Consider the following 20,961-nt stretch of genomic DNA (forward strand, 5'->3'; position numbering starts at 1 on the left):
TCCGGGCGCGCGCAGCGGGGAGGCGGGCCGGCCGGAGCGCGACTGCGCGCAGTGGCCCGTCGGCCGCCGCTCTGGTCAGGGCTGGGGGCGGGGACGCGGGGCTGCGGGCGTGGCCGGGGGCGCGCGCGAGGCGCGCGTCCCGAGTGAAAGGAGAAGGAGGGGCGCAGGGGGTGACGGTGCGGGAGCCGCTGCCAGCGCAGAACGAGAGCCGGGGGCCTGGGCCCGAGGACGCGGTGGGCCAGAGGCCAGATCGGCTACTCGGACCCTTCGACGCGGCCCCAGCCCGAGCGGCAGCGGTTTTTGGCGAGGTGGGGAGGCGCTGCCAAGCCCCAGCAGGGGAAGATGTTCCACGTAGAGTCGGCGGAACGGGTGGAACTGTGCGAGAGCCTTCTCACTTGGGTATGTGATGACGGGCGGGTCGGGGGAAGACCCCCTCCCCCAGGCCGCCTTTCCGGGATCCCCCCATGCTGGTTGCGGGGGGCGAGCGCTGAGGGCAGCGGTGCCGTCACATCCGGGCCCTGGGGCGGGCGGAGCCGGGGGACGCCGGTGCGGGCCGCGTCTACACCCGCGGCCGGGCGGGGGTCGGCGGGGAGTGGCCGCGCGCGGGAGGTTCGGCCCAAGGTCCGAGGGAGACTTGCCGGGCTTAGGTGTTGGCCAGGTGGAGGCTAATGATGGGGTGCAGGCGGCACTATAATTAGGGTTGTTATTTACAGCTGATGAGGCGCTGGCGCTTCACTCTCACGCTCCCAGGGACACCGAAGCGTTGCTTCTCTCGGCGCCCGGGGCAGCCGATAGAGGCACTCGGGGACCCCTGGTTACCACGCTCCTCGCCTTTGTTGTAACGTTCAGGAGGATGGAGCGCAGCCTCTGTAGGGGTGAGCCGCCCCACTGGAAAAGAAGTACTTTTAAGGGAGGGGGCGAAAAATACGAAAAGGCACCCAGATACAGTATTTAAAATGTGAGATGCACTTTAGTGTCTGGAAAGCAAGCGGTATGGTTGTTAAAGGTAGTAAAGATAAAAACAAATCTAGAAGGTATTTGGGAATCAGTAATGGAACTCGACATTTCAGGGGCAACGTTGTGGGATTCTAAATTTAAATTAGTAAACGCTTATTAAAATTCTCACGTATTAAAGTAAATATGTGTTCGATTCTCATGCCAGCAATCGTGCCTTTGGCAGCCTCTTCAAGAGCTGGACCTAAAATCCATGCTTGTGTGTTTCTCAAATTGTGGTGTCAGTTCCTGGTGTGTGTGTGTGTGTGTGTGTGTGTGTGTGTGTGTTATGGAGGTGACTACGCATTTGTAATACTATAAAGGTAAAATACAAATGTCAAAGTTCATGGAACGCACAAGTTCAGGTCCCTGGAGTGTAGACGTCACTCTCCTGTGTGGGGACATTGGATGGTGGTAAAGCTAGGAGAAGCATTGCCGTAGGTGGGTTGTAACAAATGGAATGAAAATAGTCTGAGGTTTTCATAATTTGGCTTTTGTCACTAATTAAATTATGCCTTCTGAAACAGTATACATACAATGGTAGAGCTTGATAATAGTCATTAACTTTTGCATTAGGCCATTCTTGGGATTTCAGATTGTTTGCAATAATATTAACAAACAGTTTACTACTGGAATGGGTTCCAACTTCAGGAGGGGAGATGAGTTTCACTGCCGTTTTTTTAGAGGAGAGAAAAAACTGATAAGCTTCACAATGTGGCCAAGGTTTGACTAGGGAGAAGAGATAAAGGAAAGAATTACCACATTCTTTGATACTGTGGAAGGAATAGGTTTGGCAGAGGTTGTAAGCAGAAAATTGAGGATCTTAAGATGTGCTTTTTTGAGTCTGTACAAAGTAGTGCCTCTCAATGCTAGAAAAAGAGGCAGGAGGGTAAAGATGAGGAAGCTAATTGAATAGGAAGTAGGGCTACATTGTTTAAAGTCGAGAAAGACCAGTCATGGGAACAAAGGGATATATTTGGAAGCCGTCTGCAAAATGATAGTAGTGCAGTTGAGTGAGAAATGCTAATAAAAATATTGAGCAAGAGTCACAGAGGGAAGTTTGAACAGAAACATACACTATGACAGCATCTATTTAGAATCTGGTAAAATGTCAAAACGGATAATCCAGGTTATCAGCTCTAGAGAGAAGTCAAGGAATATGGTATTGTGTTAAAGGCTTTTTGAAATGTCACTGGAAGGCTCAGCGAAGAAAATTTCTGGAGAAGATAACAGATTATCAGGAACAAAACTAGAGAGGAGGGTCCACACAAGGATGTACAATTCTAAGATTTGGAAACATTTTAAAATGTTGTACATTGAAATATTTCAAAATAAAGTTGAGTTTAAATGCTGGGTTTGTTCTTTTAGTTGTCATTATAAAAAGCAATAAATGTTTATGTGGAAAATGAGTGAGGTAGCTGAAAATGTACATTCAGTCTCGTAGCTCTCCTCATAGCTGGAGGCCAGTTTAATGCTGAACACAATTCCAAAACCAAATGGAAGGGGAAAATGTATAGAATACACTCCAAAGAAAAAACACCCATTTAGAATAATTTCTCTATTTTACATAAATTTCTAGCCAAATTGGTTGTGTGGTTCCTTTGCACACAACAGGTTAGAGGGTAACTGCAGCACTCAGCAAAATACAGACAGCTCTCCGTAACAGAAGACGCAAGAACTCAAAGTTCAGTCTGGGTGATTTCAGCCTCTGAGCTGACAGCCTTAGATACTTCAAGAGCCTCCATGTTCAGTTATTGCAGATCATAATTATGATCCTGAATCTCAAAAGTTTTCACTAAATAGCATTTAGTTTGAGGTAAGAGGTATATAGTACATTTTAGAAATTCTTCCACTACAAATGGTAAAAATAATAAAAGCTCAGATACTTAAAGGGATAACTGTTAGTCACCTCTACAGAATTCATTTCTGTAGACCATCTCGTCCCAAATGCTGGATAAATTGCTGTTGTTTCACAGAGCTTACCGACCCAAGAACCAAATGTTCCAAATTTTTGTTCAAAGAGGAATGCTCATGAAAAGACAAAGTATCATCCTACCGATGGAAAACATCTTAAGCTAAAATTCCAAATCAAAGTGTCCGCAGCAAGCAAGTTCAGCAGGACGTGCTTGAAAATTTCCATTCTACCTCCTCTCCCCACTGTTTGAACCAAAATATATTCTTACCTGTTAGAAAAATCTGCCCTGCCTATTATACCTGTCAAGTCTAGTTTCTTGAACTGTACATAAAAATAGAAAGATTGTTCTTCCCTAGGTTTTAGAGACCAAAAACCAGAAAGAATCTGAAATGCTACCAGTTAATGACAAGAAGCTAAGTGAAAAAAGAATTATCGCATAGGCTCAGTACATTTCTTCTGGGAAACCCTGAAACATTAGCATATCCTTATAATTTTCATATTATTTATTTTGCAGCCTATAAAATGCACAGTAGTGTGTAGAATTAGAGAGGGTATAATTTTTATGATGGTATCCTCCCCATTTCATTCTCTCTGCTCTGCCTAACTCCATTCTACCAACAATTTTTGTCCTCTAGTGGAGGAATAAAGAAAAGCAATCAGATGTACAAAAGTTAAAGCACATATTTTTTTAAAGCTTTAATTGTCTTTTTCTTTTTAAATTAAGGGTCAGTATAACATGGTAGTTAAGAGTTCTGAAATCAGACCACTTGGGTTCAAATCCTGATTTTTGTTTCATAGTAACTGTGGGTGACTTTGGACAAGTAACTTCACTTCTGTGTTTTGATTGCATAATTTAACACGAAGAAGTGGCTCTTATGCTTAGTATTGATCAGCATTGTTGGAGGGCTTGTTGAGACACTGAATGCTAGGCCCCTTGTTCAGAGCTTATAATTCCGTAGATCTGAACTAGGGCCTGAGATTCCGCATTTCTAACGAGTGTCCAGGTGATGATGCTGTTGTCAGTGGCTTGGGGACCACACTTGGAGAACCCCCACACTGCAGCAGGGTTTGCTAACCTCAGCATTATTGACATTTTGTGCTGGATGATTCTTTGTTGTGGGCCCTGCCTCGTGCATCGTAGGACGTTTAATAGTAGCATCCCTGACCTCTACTTACTAAGCTGCCAGTAGACCCACCTACTTGTAACAACCAAAAATGTCTGATAGGGAGCAAAATTGCCCCTGGTTGAGAACCACTGCTCTACAGATACTAATTCCATGTGATCTCATGCTTTACTCTTCTCATGCTTTTGCAGAGGACGGTGATGTGGAGGTTTGGAGGTATTAATAGCTTGTTGAAATTAAAAGAGAGGTTATGACCCTTTAGGTTAAGTTTCATGCCTTAATGCAGTTAGGTGTTATTATCTTTAAATTTTATTGTGCCGCTATCCTGAAATATCCTGTGGATACATAACCCAACCAATGAAAGTGTTTGTGAAGACAGATGGTCACCTGAGCATTAGTCCCAATATTTTTCCATTGTCACTACCTGGCTTGACCTCATCTACGTATGTTAATACATAAACCTACTAAAATAGGTATGTATCCCTACCCCTTTTCCACCATTCCTTTCTTCATGCTGCAGCGGTATGATCTTTATATAATGCAGATCTCATGGCCTCACTGTCCTGCTTACTCCTCCCTGGTCTTCGTCCTAACGTGGCTTCTGACGGTTGCACAGTAATACTTCTGTTTAACCCAATCTTTCACCATTTGACTCTTTTCCCTGTTCCATCTCTTCCTCCAATTCTCACTGCCCACCCAAGCCATACCAAGCTGCTTCTCATTCCTGGCTTTGCATCCCACTCTCACTTCTAAGCTTTGTGCTTGCTGTTTATATTTCCTATGATACTTTCATTTTACTAACCTATAAACTGTGAGATCATGGCCTGCATCTGTCATTCCCCAGTGATTTCTTTCTTTCTAAGTCCTGGTTGCACTGCTGGGTATAATCATTGCTGGCCCAACTGTATTATCTTACTCACAGAAATAATTCCTACTATTTCTCAGCCACATCATGTTGACCAGTACAAGGATAGTTCTAATTCAGAAGGCATTGAAAATAAAAATGAATTGAGTGTCTAACCTAACCATCTAACCTAACCATGGTGTAGCTTCTACATCTGTATAGATATTTTGGCTCTGAGTAAGAGAAATCTCAACGTGGCCAGGCTTAAACAAGAGATTTATCTCACGTAACAGGAAGCTTCAAGGTTTTCTAATTCAGTGGTTCAATTTTGGCTTAAGGACTTAGTTTTTCTATCGCTCTTTTCTGCATTCCACTGCATTTGGCCTCATCCTAAGATGGATTCCCTTGGGTCATAAGATGACTGCTAGTGGCAATTGAGGCAACAACATATTTATTCACATCAAGAGGAGATTGGCTCTTGTTTCCCAGAAGTTCAAGTAAGCACCCCCTTGCATGTCTTTGGTCTAAATTGTCTTTACCCTGTGCATCCCTGAGTCTGCCACTGGTAGAGGGGATGAAGGTACCGTGACTTTCTTAGCTTGATCATCTGTGAAGAGAATGGATGCTGGGAAGTCACCCATTGTCCTCCATGATTTCTCTTTTGCCAAAAGGAAAAAAATTACAATAATAACCTGCGGGAAATTTCCCATAGGGGAAAAGATTTCCAACTCTTCTGCTTTTTAAAGTTTATTACAACTCCCAAGATGAGGTACTGACGAACAGAAGCCTAAGAAATCTAACTGTATAGTTAATAAACATAGAATCTTTTTTTCTGCTTCAGATCCAGACATTTAATGTAGACGCACCATGCCAGACCGTGGAAGATTTAACGAATGGGGTTGTGATGGCCCAGGTTCTTCAAAAAATGTAAGAATAAATTGCTTTATCTTTTTGTATGTTTCTATACATGGTTATTTACTACACTGAAAACATGGAGAAAAAATAAAGTGCTTACAGGAAACGTGTGTTGCATGTAAAATACGTACTGTCAGCTCCATGTGCTTGTTCAGGTGCAGATGAGCTGGGCTGCAAGTTTAATTAGGGTTGTAATCGTTATAATCCTCCCGTGGTTTTAACAGAATTGTTTGTCCTTGTGTTTTTCAGCATAAGTTTGGCAGAAATATTCATGTTAGTGACCAGATTTTGCCATTGTAGAATCTAGGAGGATTATTCCTGGTAATAATGCTAGAATATAACAGTGAGGCCTTTCCTGACCACCCATATAAAATAAGCACCCATATAAAATAAGCGCCAATCATTCCTCTGTGCTCTGTATCCCTTTTAACCGTTTGTGTTCTTCTCCGAAGTATGTTAACACCATCTGATATATTGTATATTTACTTGTATATTTGTTGTCTGCCGCCAACCCCCACCCCCCCCACACACGCAATGTCAGCTCCACATAGAGGAGGCAGGGTACTTGTTTTGTTCATTGTTGTGTCCTAGCACTTAGGGCAATGCCCAGTGTTTGAAAAATGGCTTTTTTTTGTAGATCACCTGGTTTTCATGGTTCAGTCTGAATCATGGGTGCACATATTTACTGAATGATTAAGGGAATTAAATATTTGTTTGGGAGATATAAAACATACCTAATTCTTTCCTTCTAAGTACTTTGAACATATAATAGTATGGCTGTCTTCACCTTTTTTTTCTTTTTTCCGCCTCCCTCCCTGCCCTCCGGTTCAAGCCATTGTTTTTCTCAGTCTAGTTGTGTAGGACACAGCTCCCTGACCAATGCTGGTATCATGAGACTTGTGCTCCCTCCGGCTTCAGTCGGCCGCTCACAGCAGCTCGTGGCAGCTCTCTCCGGCTTGCGGCCCTCTCACGCTGGCTCCCGGCCACTCACGCTGGCCACCGGCCGCTCCAGGCAGCACACGGTAGTCCACAGCAGCCTGTGGCAGCCCACGGCAGCTCACACCGAGTTCCGGCTGCTCACGGCAGCCCACGGCAGCCCAGTTCCAGGGAGAGCCGTTGTTCATAATCTTAGCTGTAGAGGGTGCAGCTCACTGGCCCATGTGGGAATCGAACCGGAGACCTTGGTGTTAGGAGCACGGTGCTCCATCCACCTGAGCCACCAGGCCAGCCCTGTCTTCAACTTTTGACTTAGGAATTTTTCAGGTAAAGGATTAGCTTCTGACACGATTTGGGGGATACTTTTGTCTTTTAAAGCCCTGAGCACTTGTCAACCTGTTGATGCTAAAAGAGTTACATATAGTTGGCTAGCTGGGATTTCTTGCAGTTCTGTTGAAAATCGATATTATCATTAAATGAATTCTTGCTGTTGCTCACCTTGAAGTGAGCTGTATACAGTTGCCTATCTGAGAACTAGCTCATATGCCTATATTTCAGAGAATCTGTGTGCCTTTAGAATTGGGGACCCATGCTGAACAGTATAGCTTGTTACCGCTTTCTTCTGTAACTTACATGGCACATCTCTCCAAATACACACACACACACACACACACACACTGTGTTTCCCCGAAAATAAGACCGGGTCTTATATTAAGTTTTGCTCCAAAAGATGCATCAGGGCTTATGTTCAGGGAATGTCATTCTGAAAAATCATGCTAGGGCTTATTTTCCAGTTAGGTCTTATTTTCAGGGAAACACGGTATATGCACACAGACTTTTTGACGGAGCTCAAAAAGGTTCATTTGAAACCTGACCAGAGTGATCTTGTGATTTTCATGGTCACGTCTGAGTGGTGCCTTAATAGTTTTTAGCCTTTGAATGGTCTAAAGAGTTTCACTGAAGTTCTTCATAAAAATTGTTTGTGGGCACGTGGGCCTAGCTAAGAGAGCTCTCCAGGTATGTGTCAGGAAATGAATTTTTTGCTTAAGTTAGTTTGGGTAGGATTTCTCTCACTTTCAGAAACCAGAAGAAAGAATGTATTATTTTTACCAAAATCAAGATCATACATTATGTTCTGCGGAATGGTTATTTTAATTTACCAAACTCTTATGGGCATATTTCTCATCAGTACTTAGATTTTTACCTTCCCCCCCCCAAATAACTTCTTTTCTTCCTTTTTTTGAGGTGTATAACACATACAGACAAGCATGTGAAGAAAAGTGATGAATTTATGTGTGTTTGTATGTATGTGTATGTTGTATGTGTGTATGTGTGTATACACACATCCATGTAACACTTCCCAGATTGAAATATATAACATTTCCAGCCCTGAGATGGTTCCTTTTATGCCCCTCCCTAGTCAATACCCCTTGCTCTAAAGATGATTCTCACTTCTACAACATTAATGTGTTTTTCCTGTTCTTCAACATCTTATAAATAGAATCATACAGTACGTACTCTTTTGTGGCTGATGTCTTTCACTCAACATAATGTCTCTGAGATTCACTCATATTGTCGTATATCATCTATTTTAAATAATTTTATAATATATACAACTTCAGGGAAGTTCAATTCCTCTTTTGTATTTGATATTTTGTGAATGGCTACTTTGTTTCTAGTACTGGTGATTCAAGGATAAGCCACAACCCACAGGGTAATTGCCTTCAGGTTTTAACCTGGGGAAAAACAAAATTTAAATAACCACAAAACAAACTTGCTACTGTAACAAGTTCTGCAGCATAGAAGTACACAATATTATGAAAGTTTGTAAGTGGCATTTTTAACTTAGTCAAGGAAGTCATGAACATTTTACCTGAGTAAATACAGATTAAATCTGAAAGATGATTGGTAACAGATTTCTCAGGAGAGGGAAGAGCATATGCAGAGCCCATTATAGGCTGTTGGAATATGGTGAACACTACCATAGAAAGAAAGAGGGTTTGAGTGGCTAAAGCGGAGACGGGGAGCATGGTACAAAATGATTGAAAGGTAGATGGAGCCAGACCATGTAGGGCTTTGTGTTGTCATTCCAAGTGCTATGGAAAACAATTGAAGGGTTTTCAGAGGGGAAGAGAGGGAGTTAACATGGTCAAATTTACGTTTTGAAAATATTCTGGCTGCAGGTATAAAATGAACTGGAAAAGAACCTAATGACGAGGGATGATCAATTGGAAAGAAATTTGTAGTAACTGAGAAGGGAAATGATGATACGTTGGGCTCGGAGGTGGCAAAGGAGATGAAACTTAAGTGGATGGACTCAAAATGGCATAGAAAATCAAATTTGGAGGATTGATATAGGGTAGTTAGAAAAAGGGAGGTATTGAAATTGACTTTTAAGTTTCTAAAGCAAATACACTTAGAAGAGGGTGCAAATCACCAATGTGGGGACACTGAAAGATGATCTGCTGTGGAGGAGTGCTGGGTGTGTTATGCGTTGGGTTAGGGAGACATTGAATGTGAGTGGTATTGAGACATAAGAGAAAATGCCAAGTTAGCAGTTGACCACACAGGTCGAGAGTTCAGGAGAGGAGTCTAAACTGGAAATATCAGTTTGGGTATTTAATTGAAGCCCTAAGTGTGGATTAAGTCACTTAAGGAAGAGTATAGGATAAGATGAAAAAGATGCCTGAGCCTTGAAGGAAGGACTTTGCCATTTGTTGGTTAAGACATCACCTAGCAGAAGGACTGGAGAGGTATGAGGAAAGCCAGTAGAGTATGGGTGCCGGAAGAGAGTTTTACTGGAAATAGCAAGTCTTTTCATTTTGTCTGAGTTGACAAGTGAAAAAAAACTGTGTCTTTTTGTAGTTTTAGTAGACATTTTATCAAATGTGAACGGATCTAAGTAAGCTTATTGTTAGTATAATTTATTTTTCTCTCTAGGCTTTTAAGTTATTTTATGTTCATCTGCTTTCCACCTTTCCAAATTTTGTTGCTGTTGTTTCTTTCTGTTCATGTTCTCCCACCTTTTTTTTTTAAATTAATAGACTGTTTTTTAGAGCAGTGTTAGTTTCACAGCAAAATTGGGTAGAAAAGAATTTCAGTATGGAGTGATGAAAAAGTTCTGGAGGTGAATAGTGGTGATGGCTTCACAACAATGTGAATGAATGTACTTAATGCCACTGAATTGTACACTTAGAAATGGTTTAAATGATGAATTTTGTTATATATATGTTATTACAATAAAAAGTTTTAAAAAGTAGAGCAAAAAGTATACAGTTCCCATATATTCCCTGCTGATAGCGTTCTCCACTATCAGCATCCCACACCAGAGTGATACATTTGTTACGATTGATGAACCTATATTAAAACATTATTATTACCCAAAGCCCCAAATTTAGAGTTTACTCTGTTTGACATTTCATGGGTTCTGACAAATATATAATGACGTGTATCACCATTATAATATTATACAGAATAGTTTTACTACCCTAAAAATCCCCTTTGCTCTACCTGGTCATCCCTCCCTCCCTCCAACTCCTGGCAATCACTGATCCTTTTACTGTTTGCAAAGCTTTGCCTTTTCCAGAATGTTATATAGTTGGAATCATACAGCATATGTAGCCCTTTTCAAATTGGCTTTGTTAAACATTTTAACTTCCCCATCTGAAAGTCTTTTTATTTTTATTTTTTTACTTTTTTAAGATTTTATTGGGGAATATTGGGGAACAGTGTGTTTCTCCAGGTCCCATCAGCTCCAAGTTGTTGTCCTTCAATCTAGTTGTCTAGGATGCAACTCACTGGCCCATGTGGGAATTGAACCAACAACCCTGTTGTTCAGAACTCGCGCGCTCTAACCAACTGAGCCATCCGGCCACCCTGAAAGTCCTTTTAAAAGAAAGCGTTTATTAGATCATTGCTAGCAAAAAAAAAGGAGACTGGTCTTGGGGCATCATGGAGTCTAAACCACCAGCAGCATGGCTAGGTAGAAAGGACAAGCCCCTTGTCCCAGAGTTTTGTAAACATTTTTATACATCAAGTAGAGAAGAGAAAGAGGTAAGCCATTCAGAAAGAATCTACGTTAGCTATAGACAAAGGGGATGAGAGGTGAAGCAGACTTTTTCTGGGATAGGTGTACAGCTCATGTGTAAACAAGAAGTGGAGGCTCCTGGGGTTCTGGGATTCTGGGTTCCACCCTGGCTATTCTCTCTTTTTAGAAATAGCTACCTGGAAGTTAATTTAATAATTCCATCCTACCCTAGGGAGTGTGAGCCGTCTATTGTTGGTTTTGCACTGCAGTTGTCAACCGATTAACCCCTTTTTGTCTCTTCCTTCCACTCTCCAGCCTTCCTTAATTTAGGACACCCCGGAATTTTCTCCTTGTCAGCATCTGTCACTTAGCAATATTGCGTTTAAGATTCTTCCATGTCTTTTTGTGGCTTGATAGCTCATTTCTTTTTAGTGCTTCCCACCCTCCTTTTATCCCCCACAGCTTTGTTGGGATGAAATTGACATATAGTAAATTGCACATTTTTAAAGTATAGAATTTGATAAATTTTTACCTGTGTAGATGCCCATGAGATTTATCACCACAGTCAAGGTAATGAGCATATCAGTTACTTCAAAAAGTTTCCCTAATCCCTCCTTTCTGCCACCCCTTTCCCATCTCCAGGCAACTGATTTGCTTTCTGTCACTACAGATTAATTTGTATTTTCTAGAAATTTATATAAATGGACTCACACAGTATGTTTTCTTTTTTGAGGGAAAGGGTGTGGCTTCTTTCATGCAGCACAATTATTCTGATACTCGTTCATGTTGTTGCCCCTATAGTTTATACATATTCCATTGTATGGCTTTTGCACAGCCTATTCATCTGTTCATCTACTGATGAACATCTGGGTTATTTTAGTTTTGAACTATTACAAATAAAGCTGCTATGAACATCAGTGTACAAATCTTTGTGTGGACGTAATGCCTTCATTTCCCTTGAGTGTAACTAACTCTTCATTAAATGTTTAATGGCAGGGAACCAAAATACTTTTTTAGATAATTAAAAGATCATTAGAAAATAGACCTAAGAAACAACATATCTATAAAAATACAAAGGTTTGCTAATAAAAATGTCATATTAAGAAATGGAATCAAAAACAGTGTTTGGACCTCACCTTAATTTGAGGGAAGTTAATAAGAATACTGCAGTGTTTAAATAATTTTCAGCAGTGAAAATAAGATTTAATTTTTTGGTTTCTATGAAGGCAACTGACTATATTTCTGAAATTATATTAAGGATTAAATGAATGGGCTTTTCCTTTAGCTTAAGCTATGACTGGTACATAAGTTACAGCCAAATGTGACGTTACTGGAAAAAAATCTAAGGAAATGGTTTTGTAAGTTTTGTGGGTTGTTTTTTTTTTTTTAAGCAGTTGTCAGGACATAGTAAGCTATCTTTAGCCTCTTACTCATGAAGAACACTCCCAGTAAGATTATCAGTTTGTTATTTACATATCTATGCAGAACTACAATCTATTGAGATTTTGGAGAAAATTACTTTTACATCGTTTGATCCTAGTCTGAGAGCATCAATTAAGGGCTACCTAGAAAACATTGCTGAAATTGTAACTATTTATCAAAGCATAGTTATGACTAGATACCTGCATAGTGAGTAAAGTTTATTACTAGGAAAAGTCACACCGAATATAAGAAGGCTGTAGACTACTATTCTTGCTATGTTCTGCCCAAGTAGTAGATTGCAATCTTCCTAAATTAATGTGCTGTCACTTTCCAAACTATTTCAGTCCACAGATATTTATGGAGAATCTGTGATGTGTCAAACATGAGGTATTGGGCAGTACAGCAGTGCATGAGAACAGAGAGACATAGGTATTCAATCGATGGTCGTGAGCAAATCATTTCTTAGAGCATCGTTTTCAAAACCTTTAAATGAGGATCATGTTGGGCTAAAGTTTTTTTTTCTTTTCTAGTGTTTGGGAGGTTTTCATAAGAAAAGTAACCATAAATATATTCAGGTTCTATCCTTATTTCAGTTTGTCCACACCAATGTTATCTTATCTTAGTATTTAACCATTTTGCAAACAGAAACGGTATCCAGCTTTGTCTAATGCCTAGTATTATATCTAAGAAAATAGGTTTTCAGTTTATGTTATTTAAACAAATTGAAATTTTAGGATTAATATTTGTGACCTTTGAAGTACTAAATAATGGAGATCATTGAAATATTAACTGAAAAGTTTATACTAACTTTCATAATATATTTCTTCTGTCTATTTAAAATTGTCATTGATTTTGACTGTTTTTAGATATTAGTGTGGTATCTACAAGTCATGTTAATTCCAAGTTAGTGTATTTATCCATAATTTGTTTTTAAAATACATTAACTGTTACTATTTTTCACCTTTTAGTTTGTTTTTTGATAAAATATAAATGTTTCTTAATGAGCTGATAACAGTCTGGTTGATTTTAGAGAAATTTATAATTGCGTCTGGTCTTATGTACTATTTAGTGGCTAATATGTGGCAAGTACATTTTTATGTTGCAGTTAGTGATGATACGGGATGGGTTTCAGTGTTCTTTATTTTTGTTTTTTGCTTGATAGCTACCTGATCTTAATATGTTAGCTTTTCTTATTTGTAGAGATCCTGCATATTTTGATGAAAATTGGCTAAACAGAATCAAAACTGAAGTGGGAGATAATTGGAGGTTAAAGGTACTTTCTTTTTATTTTTCCATCTGTAAATAAAAATATGTGTGTATATGTATACTCACATATACTTGTGTGTATATGATACGTGTTGATTTTTGGTCAGATGTATCTAGTGAGCTTTAGAAATGTAAGTAGTCTTTAGTGAAATAACCTGGAATTAAAGATTGTAGGTATCCTGAAATTGCTCACCAAGATATAACGTAAATTAGTAAAGCACAGTGACTGAGGGCATGGACTCTAACGCCAGAGTGCCTGTGTCATATCACAACTCTGCCATTTACTGTCTGTGGGAAAGTCTCTTAGCCATTCTGTGCCTCGATTTCCCCTTTGTGAAACAAGGATTGTAATAGGAGCCACCATAAATGAATTAATGTATGTGTGTAACGTACTTAGGATAGTGCAATAGCAATAGTTGCTAGTGTTGTTATTAATAATGAGAAACTATTTGGAAATAAACTACCATTTTAAGTGAATACATTGATTTTTAAAACATTCTAATTTAAAATGTTAAAATATAAATAAATGAATATACTAGAATAAAGGAAATAAAGTATATTGTCCATGTCTTCAAATTTTTCTAGAAGTATAAACATATTAGTTTATGAGATTTTTTTTAAATAAAGTTTTCGGTTTATTTTCTTTTTTGAAAATACATCTTTGATTAATCATTGGATCGCACTGCTATGATTCAGCTTCTTTTATTTGGTAGCCACTTCTACTGTCTTCTGTCCTAGGACATTTTCAATTGCTAACATTTGCTAGGTACAGCTAGGTCGATGATCAACAGAATCATAGTATATACACATTTAACTTAACACAAATGCAACCATATGATTTGGGTCAAAAAGAAAGGAAAAAAATGGTTTAATAGTAAGTAGTACAGGTGCTTCTACCTGTCATTTCATCCAGGTAACATATAGCCAGTGACCTGTTCTCTTGAGTGAGTGTGGGAAGACATCTATAGGGTGGTCCCTCATCCTGCATGTTTCTAGGATTCTTCTTCTAGCACAAGTATATTACAATGCTGAGGGTTATACTAACATTTTGAGATATAATAGGTTTTTTGTTTTTGTTTTTTTAACTTTATGGGCTCCTAGGTAAATATTTACTTTAGTGCTCAACTGAAGAAACAGCAGTCTTTTCTGCCAGTGGAGGAATTTGGAGACATACTTTATAGATTATTTTAAGAGATTTCCAAGGGTAATTTTGACTATAATTTTTGCTTAATCTTTTAACCTTAGGAATTAACCTCTATGTAAGACGCAACTCCACTTTTCTGGGGAAAATAGCACTGAACTCAAGTCTTCATTTAGGGTGGTACATATTTTTCTTTACCTGCAGAAAAACTGCATAATTTAATCTTACTGTTAAATCTTATCCAGTTACCCTCCAATGTTTGTCAGTGGTCGTAACATTTTTTTTTTATTTGTTTATTTATTTTTATTGGGGAAGGGGAACAGGACTTTATTGGGGAACAGTGTGTACTTCAGGACTTTTTTTCCAAGTCAAATTGTTGTCCTTTCAATCTTAGTTGTGGAGGGTTCTGTTCAGCTTCAAGTTGTTGTCCTTTCAGTCTTAGTTGTGGAGGGCGCAGCTCAGCTCCAGGTCCAGTTGCCGTTTTCTAGTTGCAGCGGGCACAGCCCACCATCCCTTGCGGGAGCCGAACCGGCATCCTTGTGGTTGAGAGGACATGCTCCAACCAACTGAGCCATCCAGGAGCTCAGCGGCAGCTCAGCTCAAGGTTCCGTGTTCAATTTTTTAGTTGCAGGGGGCGCTGCCCACCATCCCTTGCGGGAGTCGAGGAATTGAACTGGCAACCTTGTGGTTGAGAGCCCGCGCTCCAACCAACAACTGAGCCATCCAGGAGGCAGCTCAGCTCAAGGTGCCGAGTTCAATCTTAGTTGCAGGGGTCAGAGCCCACCATCCCTTTTGGGACTCGAGGAATTGAACTGGCAACCTTGTGGTTGAGAGCCCACTGGCCCATGTGGGAATCGAACCGGCAGCCTTCGGAGTTAGGAGCACGGAGCTCTAACCGCCTGAGCCACCGGGCTGGCCCCGGTCATAACATTTAAAATTTAACATAATTGGGAACTTAATTTGTTATATAAATATCTTAGATCCCTAAATTAAGCCATTGAAAGTACTTTTTTGATGAAGGTAATTCAAATATGCTGTTGCATTTATTTTTTATATTTAGTTTATGATTAACTATAATAAAATGATTAGTTGATTTAGAAATGTTTTATGTTAAACTATATTTTCATCTGTGTTTGCCTTTTACCCAGTTGTTTTCTCTCTTTAAACAGATAAGCAATTTAAAGAAAATTTTAAAAGGAATCCTGGATTATAATCATGAGGTAAGGACTTTTTTGTCATTCTGCTTGGAAGTATTACTATAGGAGAGTTTAATTTTATAATGTTTTACAGTTGTTCCAAGTAAAGGAAAAATTACCTCAAAATTAATAATCAGTTTGTATTCCATTGTATAGTTTCTAGGATATTGGTTTAAACAACCATCTTTAGATGGTTACTAGATAAATATCTGTTTCACTGTAAATGGATAGTTTATAGATAAATACTAATTTATATAAAATTTTACTTTCTGTTATCTATTAGTTCTCTCTTACTTTACTTGTGAAGTTAGTTTAGAGTCTATGCATTATTATAATCAACTCCCTTGCCTACTTCCATTTTATTTCTTAGCAGACCCCACCCCACCCCATCCCTTAATTAACTCAGTTTATCCTCTTGAGTGTGCATGAGAACAATGAAGACATCACTGGGGAAAAGAGATCAGGCAGTGAAACTAGTTGTACTTTAAATTTCACGATCATAGGTACCAAATCGACACAACACCGCCTAGGAACCTATGTTATTTCCTTACTAGTTGTTTCTCCACAAGTTTACCTGCATTTATACTTCCATCTATACTTATATCCTCTATCTTCACCATCTCAGTAAGTGACCCTACCATCCACCCTACTTACTTATTGCTCAAGCCCCAAACCTACAGATCATCCTGTGGTCCTTTCTTTTAATATCATGAGCAAGACGTAATAGTTAAACCTCCAAAATATAACTTGCTCCATGTCTACCGCCACCCACGTATACCAAGCCATCATTAGTTCTTGCTTGGATTACTAGAGTAGTCTAGTTGATGACCCTTTTTCATTCTTGCCACTCTCTACTCTGTTCCCCACTCTAAAGCCAGGATGATTTTTAAAAGTATAAATTTGATTATGTCACTCTCTCCTCAAAGTCTCCCATGGTTTCCTATCGCATTGAGAATCAAATCCTCACTTCTTATCGTGAGATACCAGGTAAGGCATGGCCCCTCTAACCTCTTACACGTTGTGCCCTAACCCATAGCACTATAGCCACATTCATTCTGCTTCTGTACTTTTAGGATCTTCATTTTTCACTGTAGGGTTATTAGACAGAGACATACCCATTGTCTGCATACAAGTCATTTCATTTGGGGCCACTCAGCTTCCCCATAAAAGAATCTTCCATTCTCCTTCCTGATACACGTATCTTGCTGTCAGCATTTTGGAGTCAAATGGAGTGAAGGTGGCTAGGAACAATCTTACTGTTGGGGGCATGACCCTGTGTTTAATTAATCTCTGCTCTTTCTGGTGACCCCTTGTTCAGAACCTCTCTGGCTCTACTTCTTCAGAGAGTACACATCCAGTCTTTCTGGGATGGTGAAGGGATCAATAGTACCTAGTTTCTTTGCTCAGTGTACAGAAATAGAAATTGGGAGTGAGATTGACATGGCCGCCCTTTCCTTAACAGTGAATTTCTGTTGCTGACACTTTTATCAGTTAGATACTTTATTTGGTCATATAAATATAAACACAATGCTAATTGTTTTATCTCTGTTCAGATTTTAGGACAGCAAATTAATGATTTTGTCCTTCCTGATGTGAACCTTATCGGGGAGCATTCTGATGCTGCAGAGCTGGGAAGGATGCTTCAGCTCATTTTAGGCTGTGCTGTGAACTGTGAACAGAAGCAAGGTAATTTATTTGACGTTAGTGTATGCATTTAAAATAGTAAGAAAAGTAATATATATAAAATGTTTAGTAACGTATAAACGTGTATTTTGTTTATAAATAAATATTTAGTAATATGTAATATGTATAAAAGTAACATATGTTGTATATTTTATTTCTAAATCGCCAGTACAAACAATAACATCTTTTTAAGGCCACCCTCAAAGAATGCCGTTTTTCTCTCGTTTTGCTACTAATTTGTTGTCAAGCTTTAAAAGTTTTGCAAGTTAGAATAAATTTGATTGTGATGACATTCTTTCCCTTTTTGCAAGACTACGTAATTCTTTGAGTAGATTATTTTTAACTACATTGTGATAAAATTTATTAATTGGACAAAGTCCAGCTAAATTAATTAATAATTAGTACCAGTAATGATTATGTAATACACTGGGTCAAATCAGCTCTGGGAACTTAAAATTGGATGTTTTAGATTATAAGTACAAAGGATTTATTTTACAAATATTTACTGAACTCATGCATTATGCTCGGGTTAGGAACACAGTGTCAGACTAAACAGGCATGGTATCTGCCCTCATGGAACTTGTAGTTGAGTGGAGGGGGATGGCAATAAATAATGCCACACAGAACTATATCATCTGAGTAGTGGTGAGTGCTGTGAAGGGAAAGTGTGATGGGGGACAGTCTCGGGTTAGGGAAGTTATTTACACAAAGATATGGAGAGTAATAGGTTAAGAGTAATCTGAATAGTGGAAGCGGAATGTCAGAAAGACCTAGGTTACCTTTGAAGGATTAAAAAACTTAATTGGAGAATAGCGAGGAGGATAAAGGGAGATGAAACAGGAGAAAGGTAGATAGCGACTATTCTAAATGTTGACAACAAAGTATTTTACCGCTATTTACATGACCCTTGAAGAAGATGGCTTTTTCTCCCTATTCCGCTTCCCACCACTCTGGTTCAAGCCGTTGTTTCTCAGTCTGGTTGTGTAGGACACAGCTCCCTGGCCCATGCTGGTAGTATGAGCCTTGCGCTTCCCCCGCAGCTGAGGCTGTTCGTCGCTGGTCGTCCGTTGGCAGCTCACGGTAGCACATGGCAGCCCATGGCTGTTCATGCTGGCTGAGGGCCACTCACGCTGGCTGCCGCCCACTCACGTTGGCCACTGGCGCTCCTGGCAGCACATGGTAGCCCACAGCAGCCTGTGACAGCCCATGGCAGCTCACACCAAGTTTCGGCTGCTCACGGCAGCCCAGATCCAGGGAGAGCTGTTGTTCACAATCTTAGCTATAGAAGGCGCTGCTCACTGGCCCATGTGGGAATCGAACCTGCAACCTCAGTGTTAGGAGCGTGGTGCTCCAACCACCTGAGCCACCGGGCCGGCCCAGAAGATGGATTTTGTTTTAAGTCCCAAATTATTTTTCTTTTTTCTCCTATCCTACCTTTGGTAATGCAAAACAGATTTTTATCTTGCTGTCAGTACTTTTTTGGTGTTCTAGATATAAGTTTAATAACAATCAACATTGTTTTTCTTAAAGCTATGACTAGTTTTATTGATCTCTGATTCAGGAATTTTTTCTGACAATATATTTATTTCTCTGTATCCCCATTCCTTTTAGACTTTAACACGCCATACTCTTACAGTAAATTTTAGCTTGTTTATTCAGTTTAACTCAAGAATTAAAATAGAGAATTTTCTACATTTGTGATTTTTTTTGTGTGTGTGTGTATTACTGAAGTGTCTAACAAGTTTGTTGTCAAAGATTTTAAGATTGGTATTAATAAGAAGATTCAAGACACATTAAATCTCTAACTAGATGCTTTGATTTTAAAAGATGGCTGAAAAAGTATTTAATGTAGTTCATTGAATTCAGATAATAGCTTCTTATGTATTTATTCTGTTAGGAGATTCATCACCTCTTGGGAGTATCCTTAGTACATAAGGGTCCTTGGAAGTGTATAGCTACCATGTTTCCCCAAAAATAAGACCGAGTCTTATATTAATTTTTGCTCCAAAAGACACATTAGGGTGTATTTTCAGGGGATGTCTTATTTTTTCATGTACAATAATCACTTATTCAAATACAGTCATGTCATCATCTTCTGGAACATTGTCATAACATACTAAATACGTCCGTCTGCTGACGATCTTAATTGGAGCTTATTTTTGGGGTAGGTCTTATTTTCGAGGATACATGGTATTAAGATTTGGCTAATCATATTTATTAGAGGGTAGGAGTAGGAAACGACAAGGATGTTACCTACATTCATATTCCTATGGAGAAGAAGACAATCACAATATTCATAGAACATCTTATACAGACCAAGTGTTCTATATAAAACCTAGATTCAGTTTTTCCCCTGAAATTATATGTAAATGATGAAAACTTTAAAACAGGATTTTAACATCTCATTTAGCCATAGGGCATTCTCTGCTCTCAGGAACACAGTTGAGAGCTAAGAATTAAATGAATTGCTGAATTGTTAAGAATTACCTGTCACCGCACATTTATGATATGTAAGGCTTGCTAAAGTGGCGCTGCTATTTACTTACTACCTGACCAACATTGGACAAGATACTCAGCCTGTTTCCTCATCTACAAAATGAGGGTGCAAAATAGTTATGAGGAGTAAATGAAATTGTCTGTGTTCCTTACTTATAATGTTTACTGAATGTCTCTCTTCTGCCTGGTACTCTACTAGGCACTACCAGAACAAAAATGCTTTTTACAGATTAGGAAATGAAGACTCATAAATATTACATGAATCGCTCAAGATTTCTTGCTCGTGAAAGGCTAGGCAAGGATGAAAATGCTTCTCTCTTCCACATTTAAATTTAATACTCTTTATATGAAACTGCTGTAAATTTTCAACCTAAAAGCTGTTTTCATGATACACTCTTTGACAAAGCATACCTTATTCTCTAGCATTGCCTCATAGTAGATCTGCACTTAACAATCATATGTACTTGTATTTGGACTTTTAAAATTTGTAAATTATTTTTTAAAAAGTGGTACATTAATGTAGTTCTCATCATCATTTTATCATTTGGCATTTTACGGTGTTCGCGGGGAAGGGCCTTGACGTGGCAACACCGCTTCTTAACTAACGCTTCCCCTCTCACACCTTACTAATAACTTCCTAACCTCCTTATTCCCACTGTGATTTTCTTCACTTCCAGTAGGCTGTCATTAAGTTTTCCTTCCCCATTATCAGTGCCACTGCTTCTTCTCTTCCATGTTCACAGTCTTTATTTTGAGGGCTATTTAGTCATTCTAGCCATGCCATTTATTCCACAGCCTTGGAATTCTGTGTTTGGTACCTTTGAACAGAAAATCTACAAGCACTTCCTTGCATTCCAACACTGATAGGGTGTTCCTCATTAACAAGCAAAACAAAAAAATGAGCTTAGACTAAAGGTCTTGGTTTTTTTTGTTTGTTTAGTTTTTAACTAAATAGTGGTTATGACTTATTCCTACTATTGACCTAAGAACAATGCCTTTGACT

The 20,961-nt window shown here is 39.2% G+C and overlaps 1 protein-coding gene across 2 annotated transcripts in view; it reads left to right on the plus strand.

Moving 5' to 3' along the window:
- The first annotated feature begins 95 nt into the window (after positions 1–95).
- HOOK3 (hook microtubule tethering protein 3) overlaps positions 96–20,961 on the plus strand; it is an 86,631-nt gene continuing 65,765 nt past the window's right edge. The window contains exons 1-5 of one of the 2 annotated variants that reach the window (XM_019742062.3): positions 96–399; positions 5,718–5,803; positions 13,377–13,449; positions 15,753–15,803; positions 17,333–17,465. In XM_019742062.3, coding sequence (XP_019597621.1) covers positions 343–399; positions 5,718–5,803; positions 13,377–13,449; positions 15,753–15,803; positions 17,333–17,465 — 400 coding nt within the window. In that variant the 5' untranslated portion in view covers positions 96–342. The remainder of the gene's footprint in view (positions 400–5,717; positions 5,804–13,376; positions 13,450–15,752; positions 15,804–17,332; positions 17,466–20,961) is intronic. The other variant, XM_019742063.3, reaches the window with a different exon arrangement.

Source organism: Rhinolophus sinicus, chromosome 16 (assembly GCF_057876585.1).
Source record: "Rhinolophus sinicus isolate RSI-liver-muscle chromosome 16, RSI-T2T, whole genome shotgun sequence".
Classification (NCBI taxonomy): Eukaryota; Metazoa; Chordata; class Mammalia; order Chiroptera; family Rhinolophidae; genus Rhinolophus; species Rhinolophus sinicus.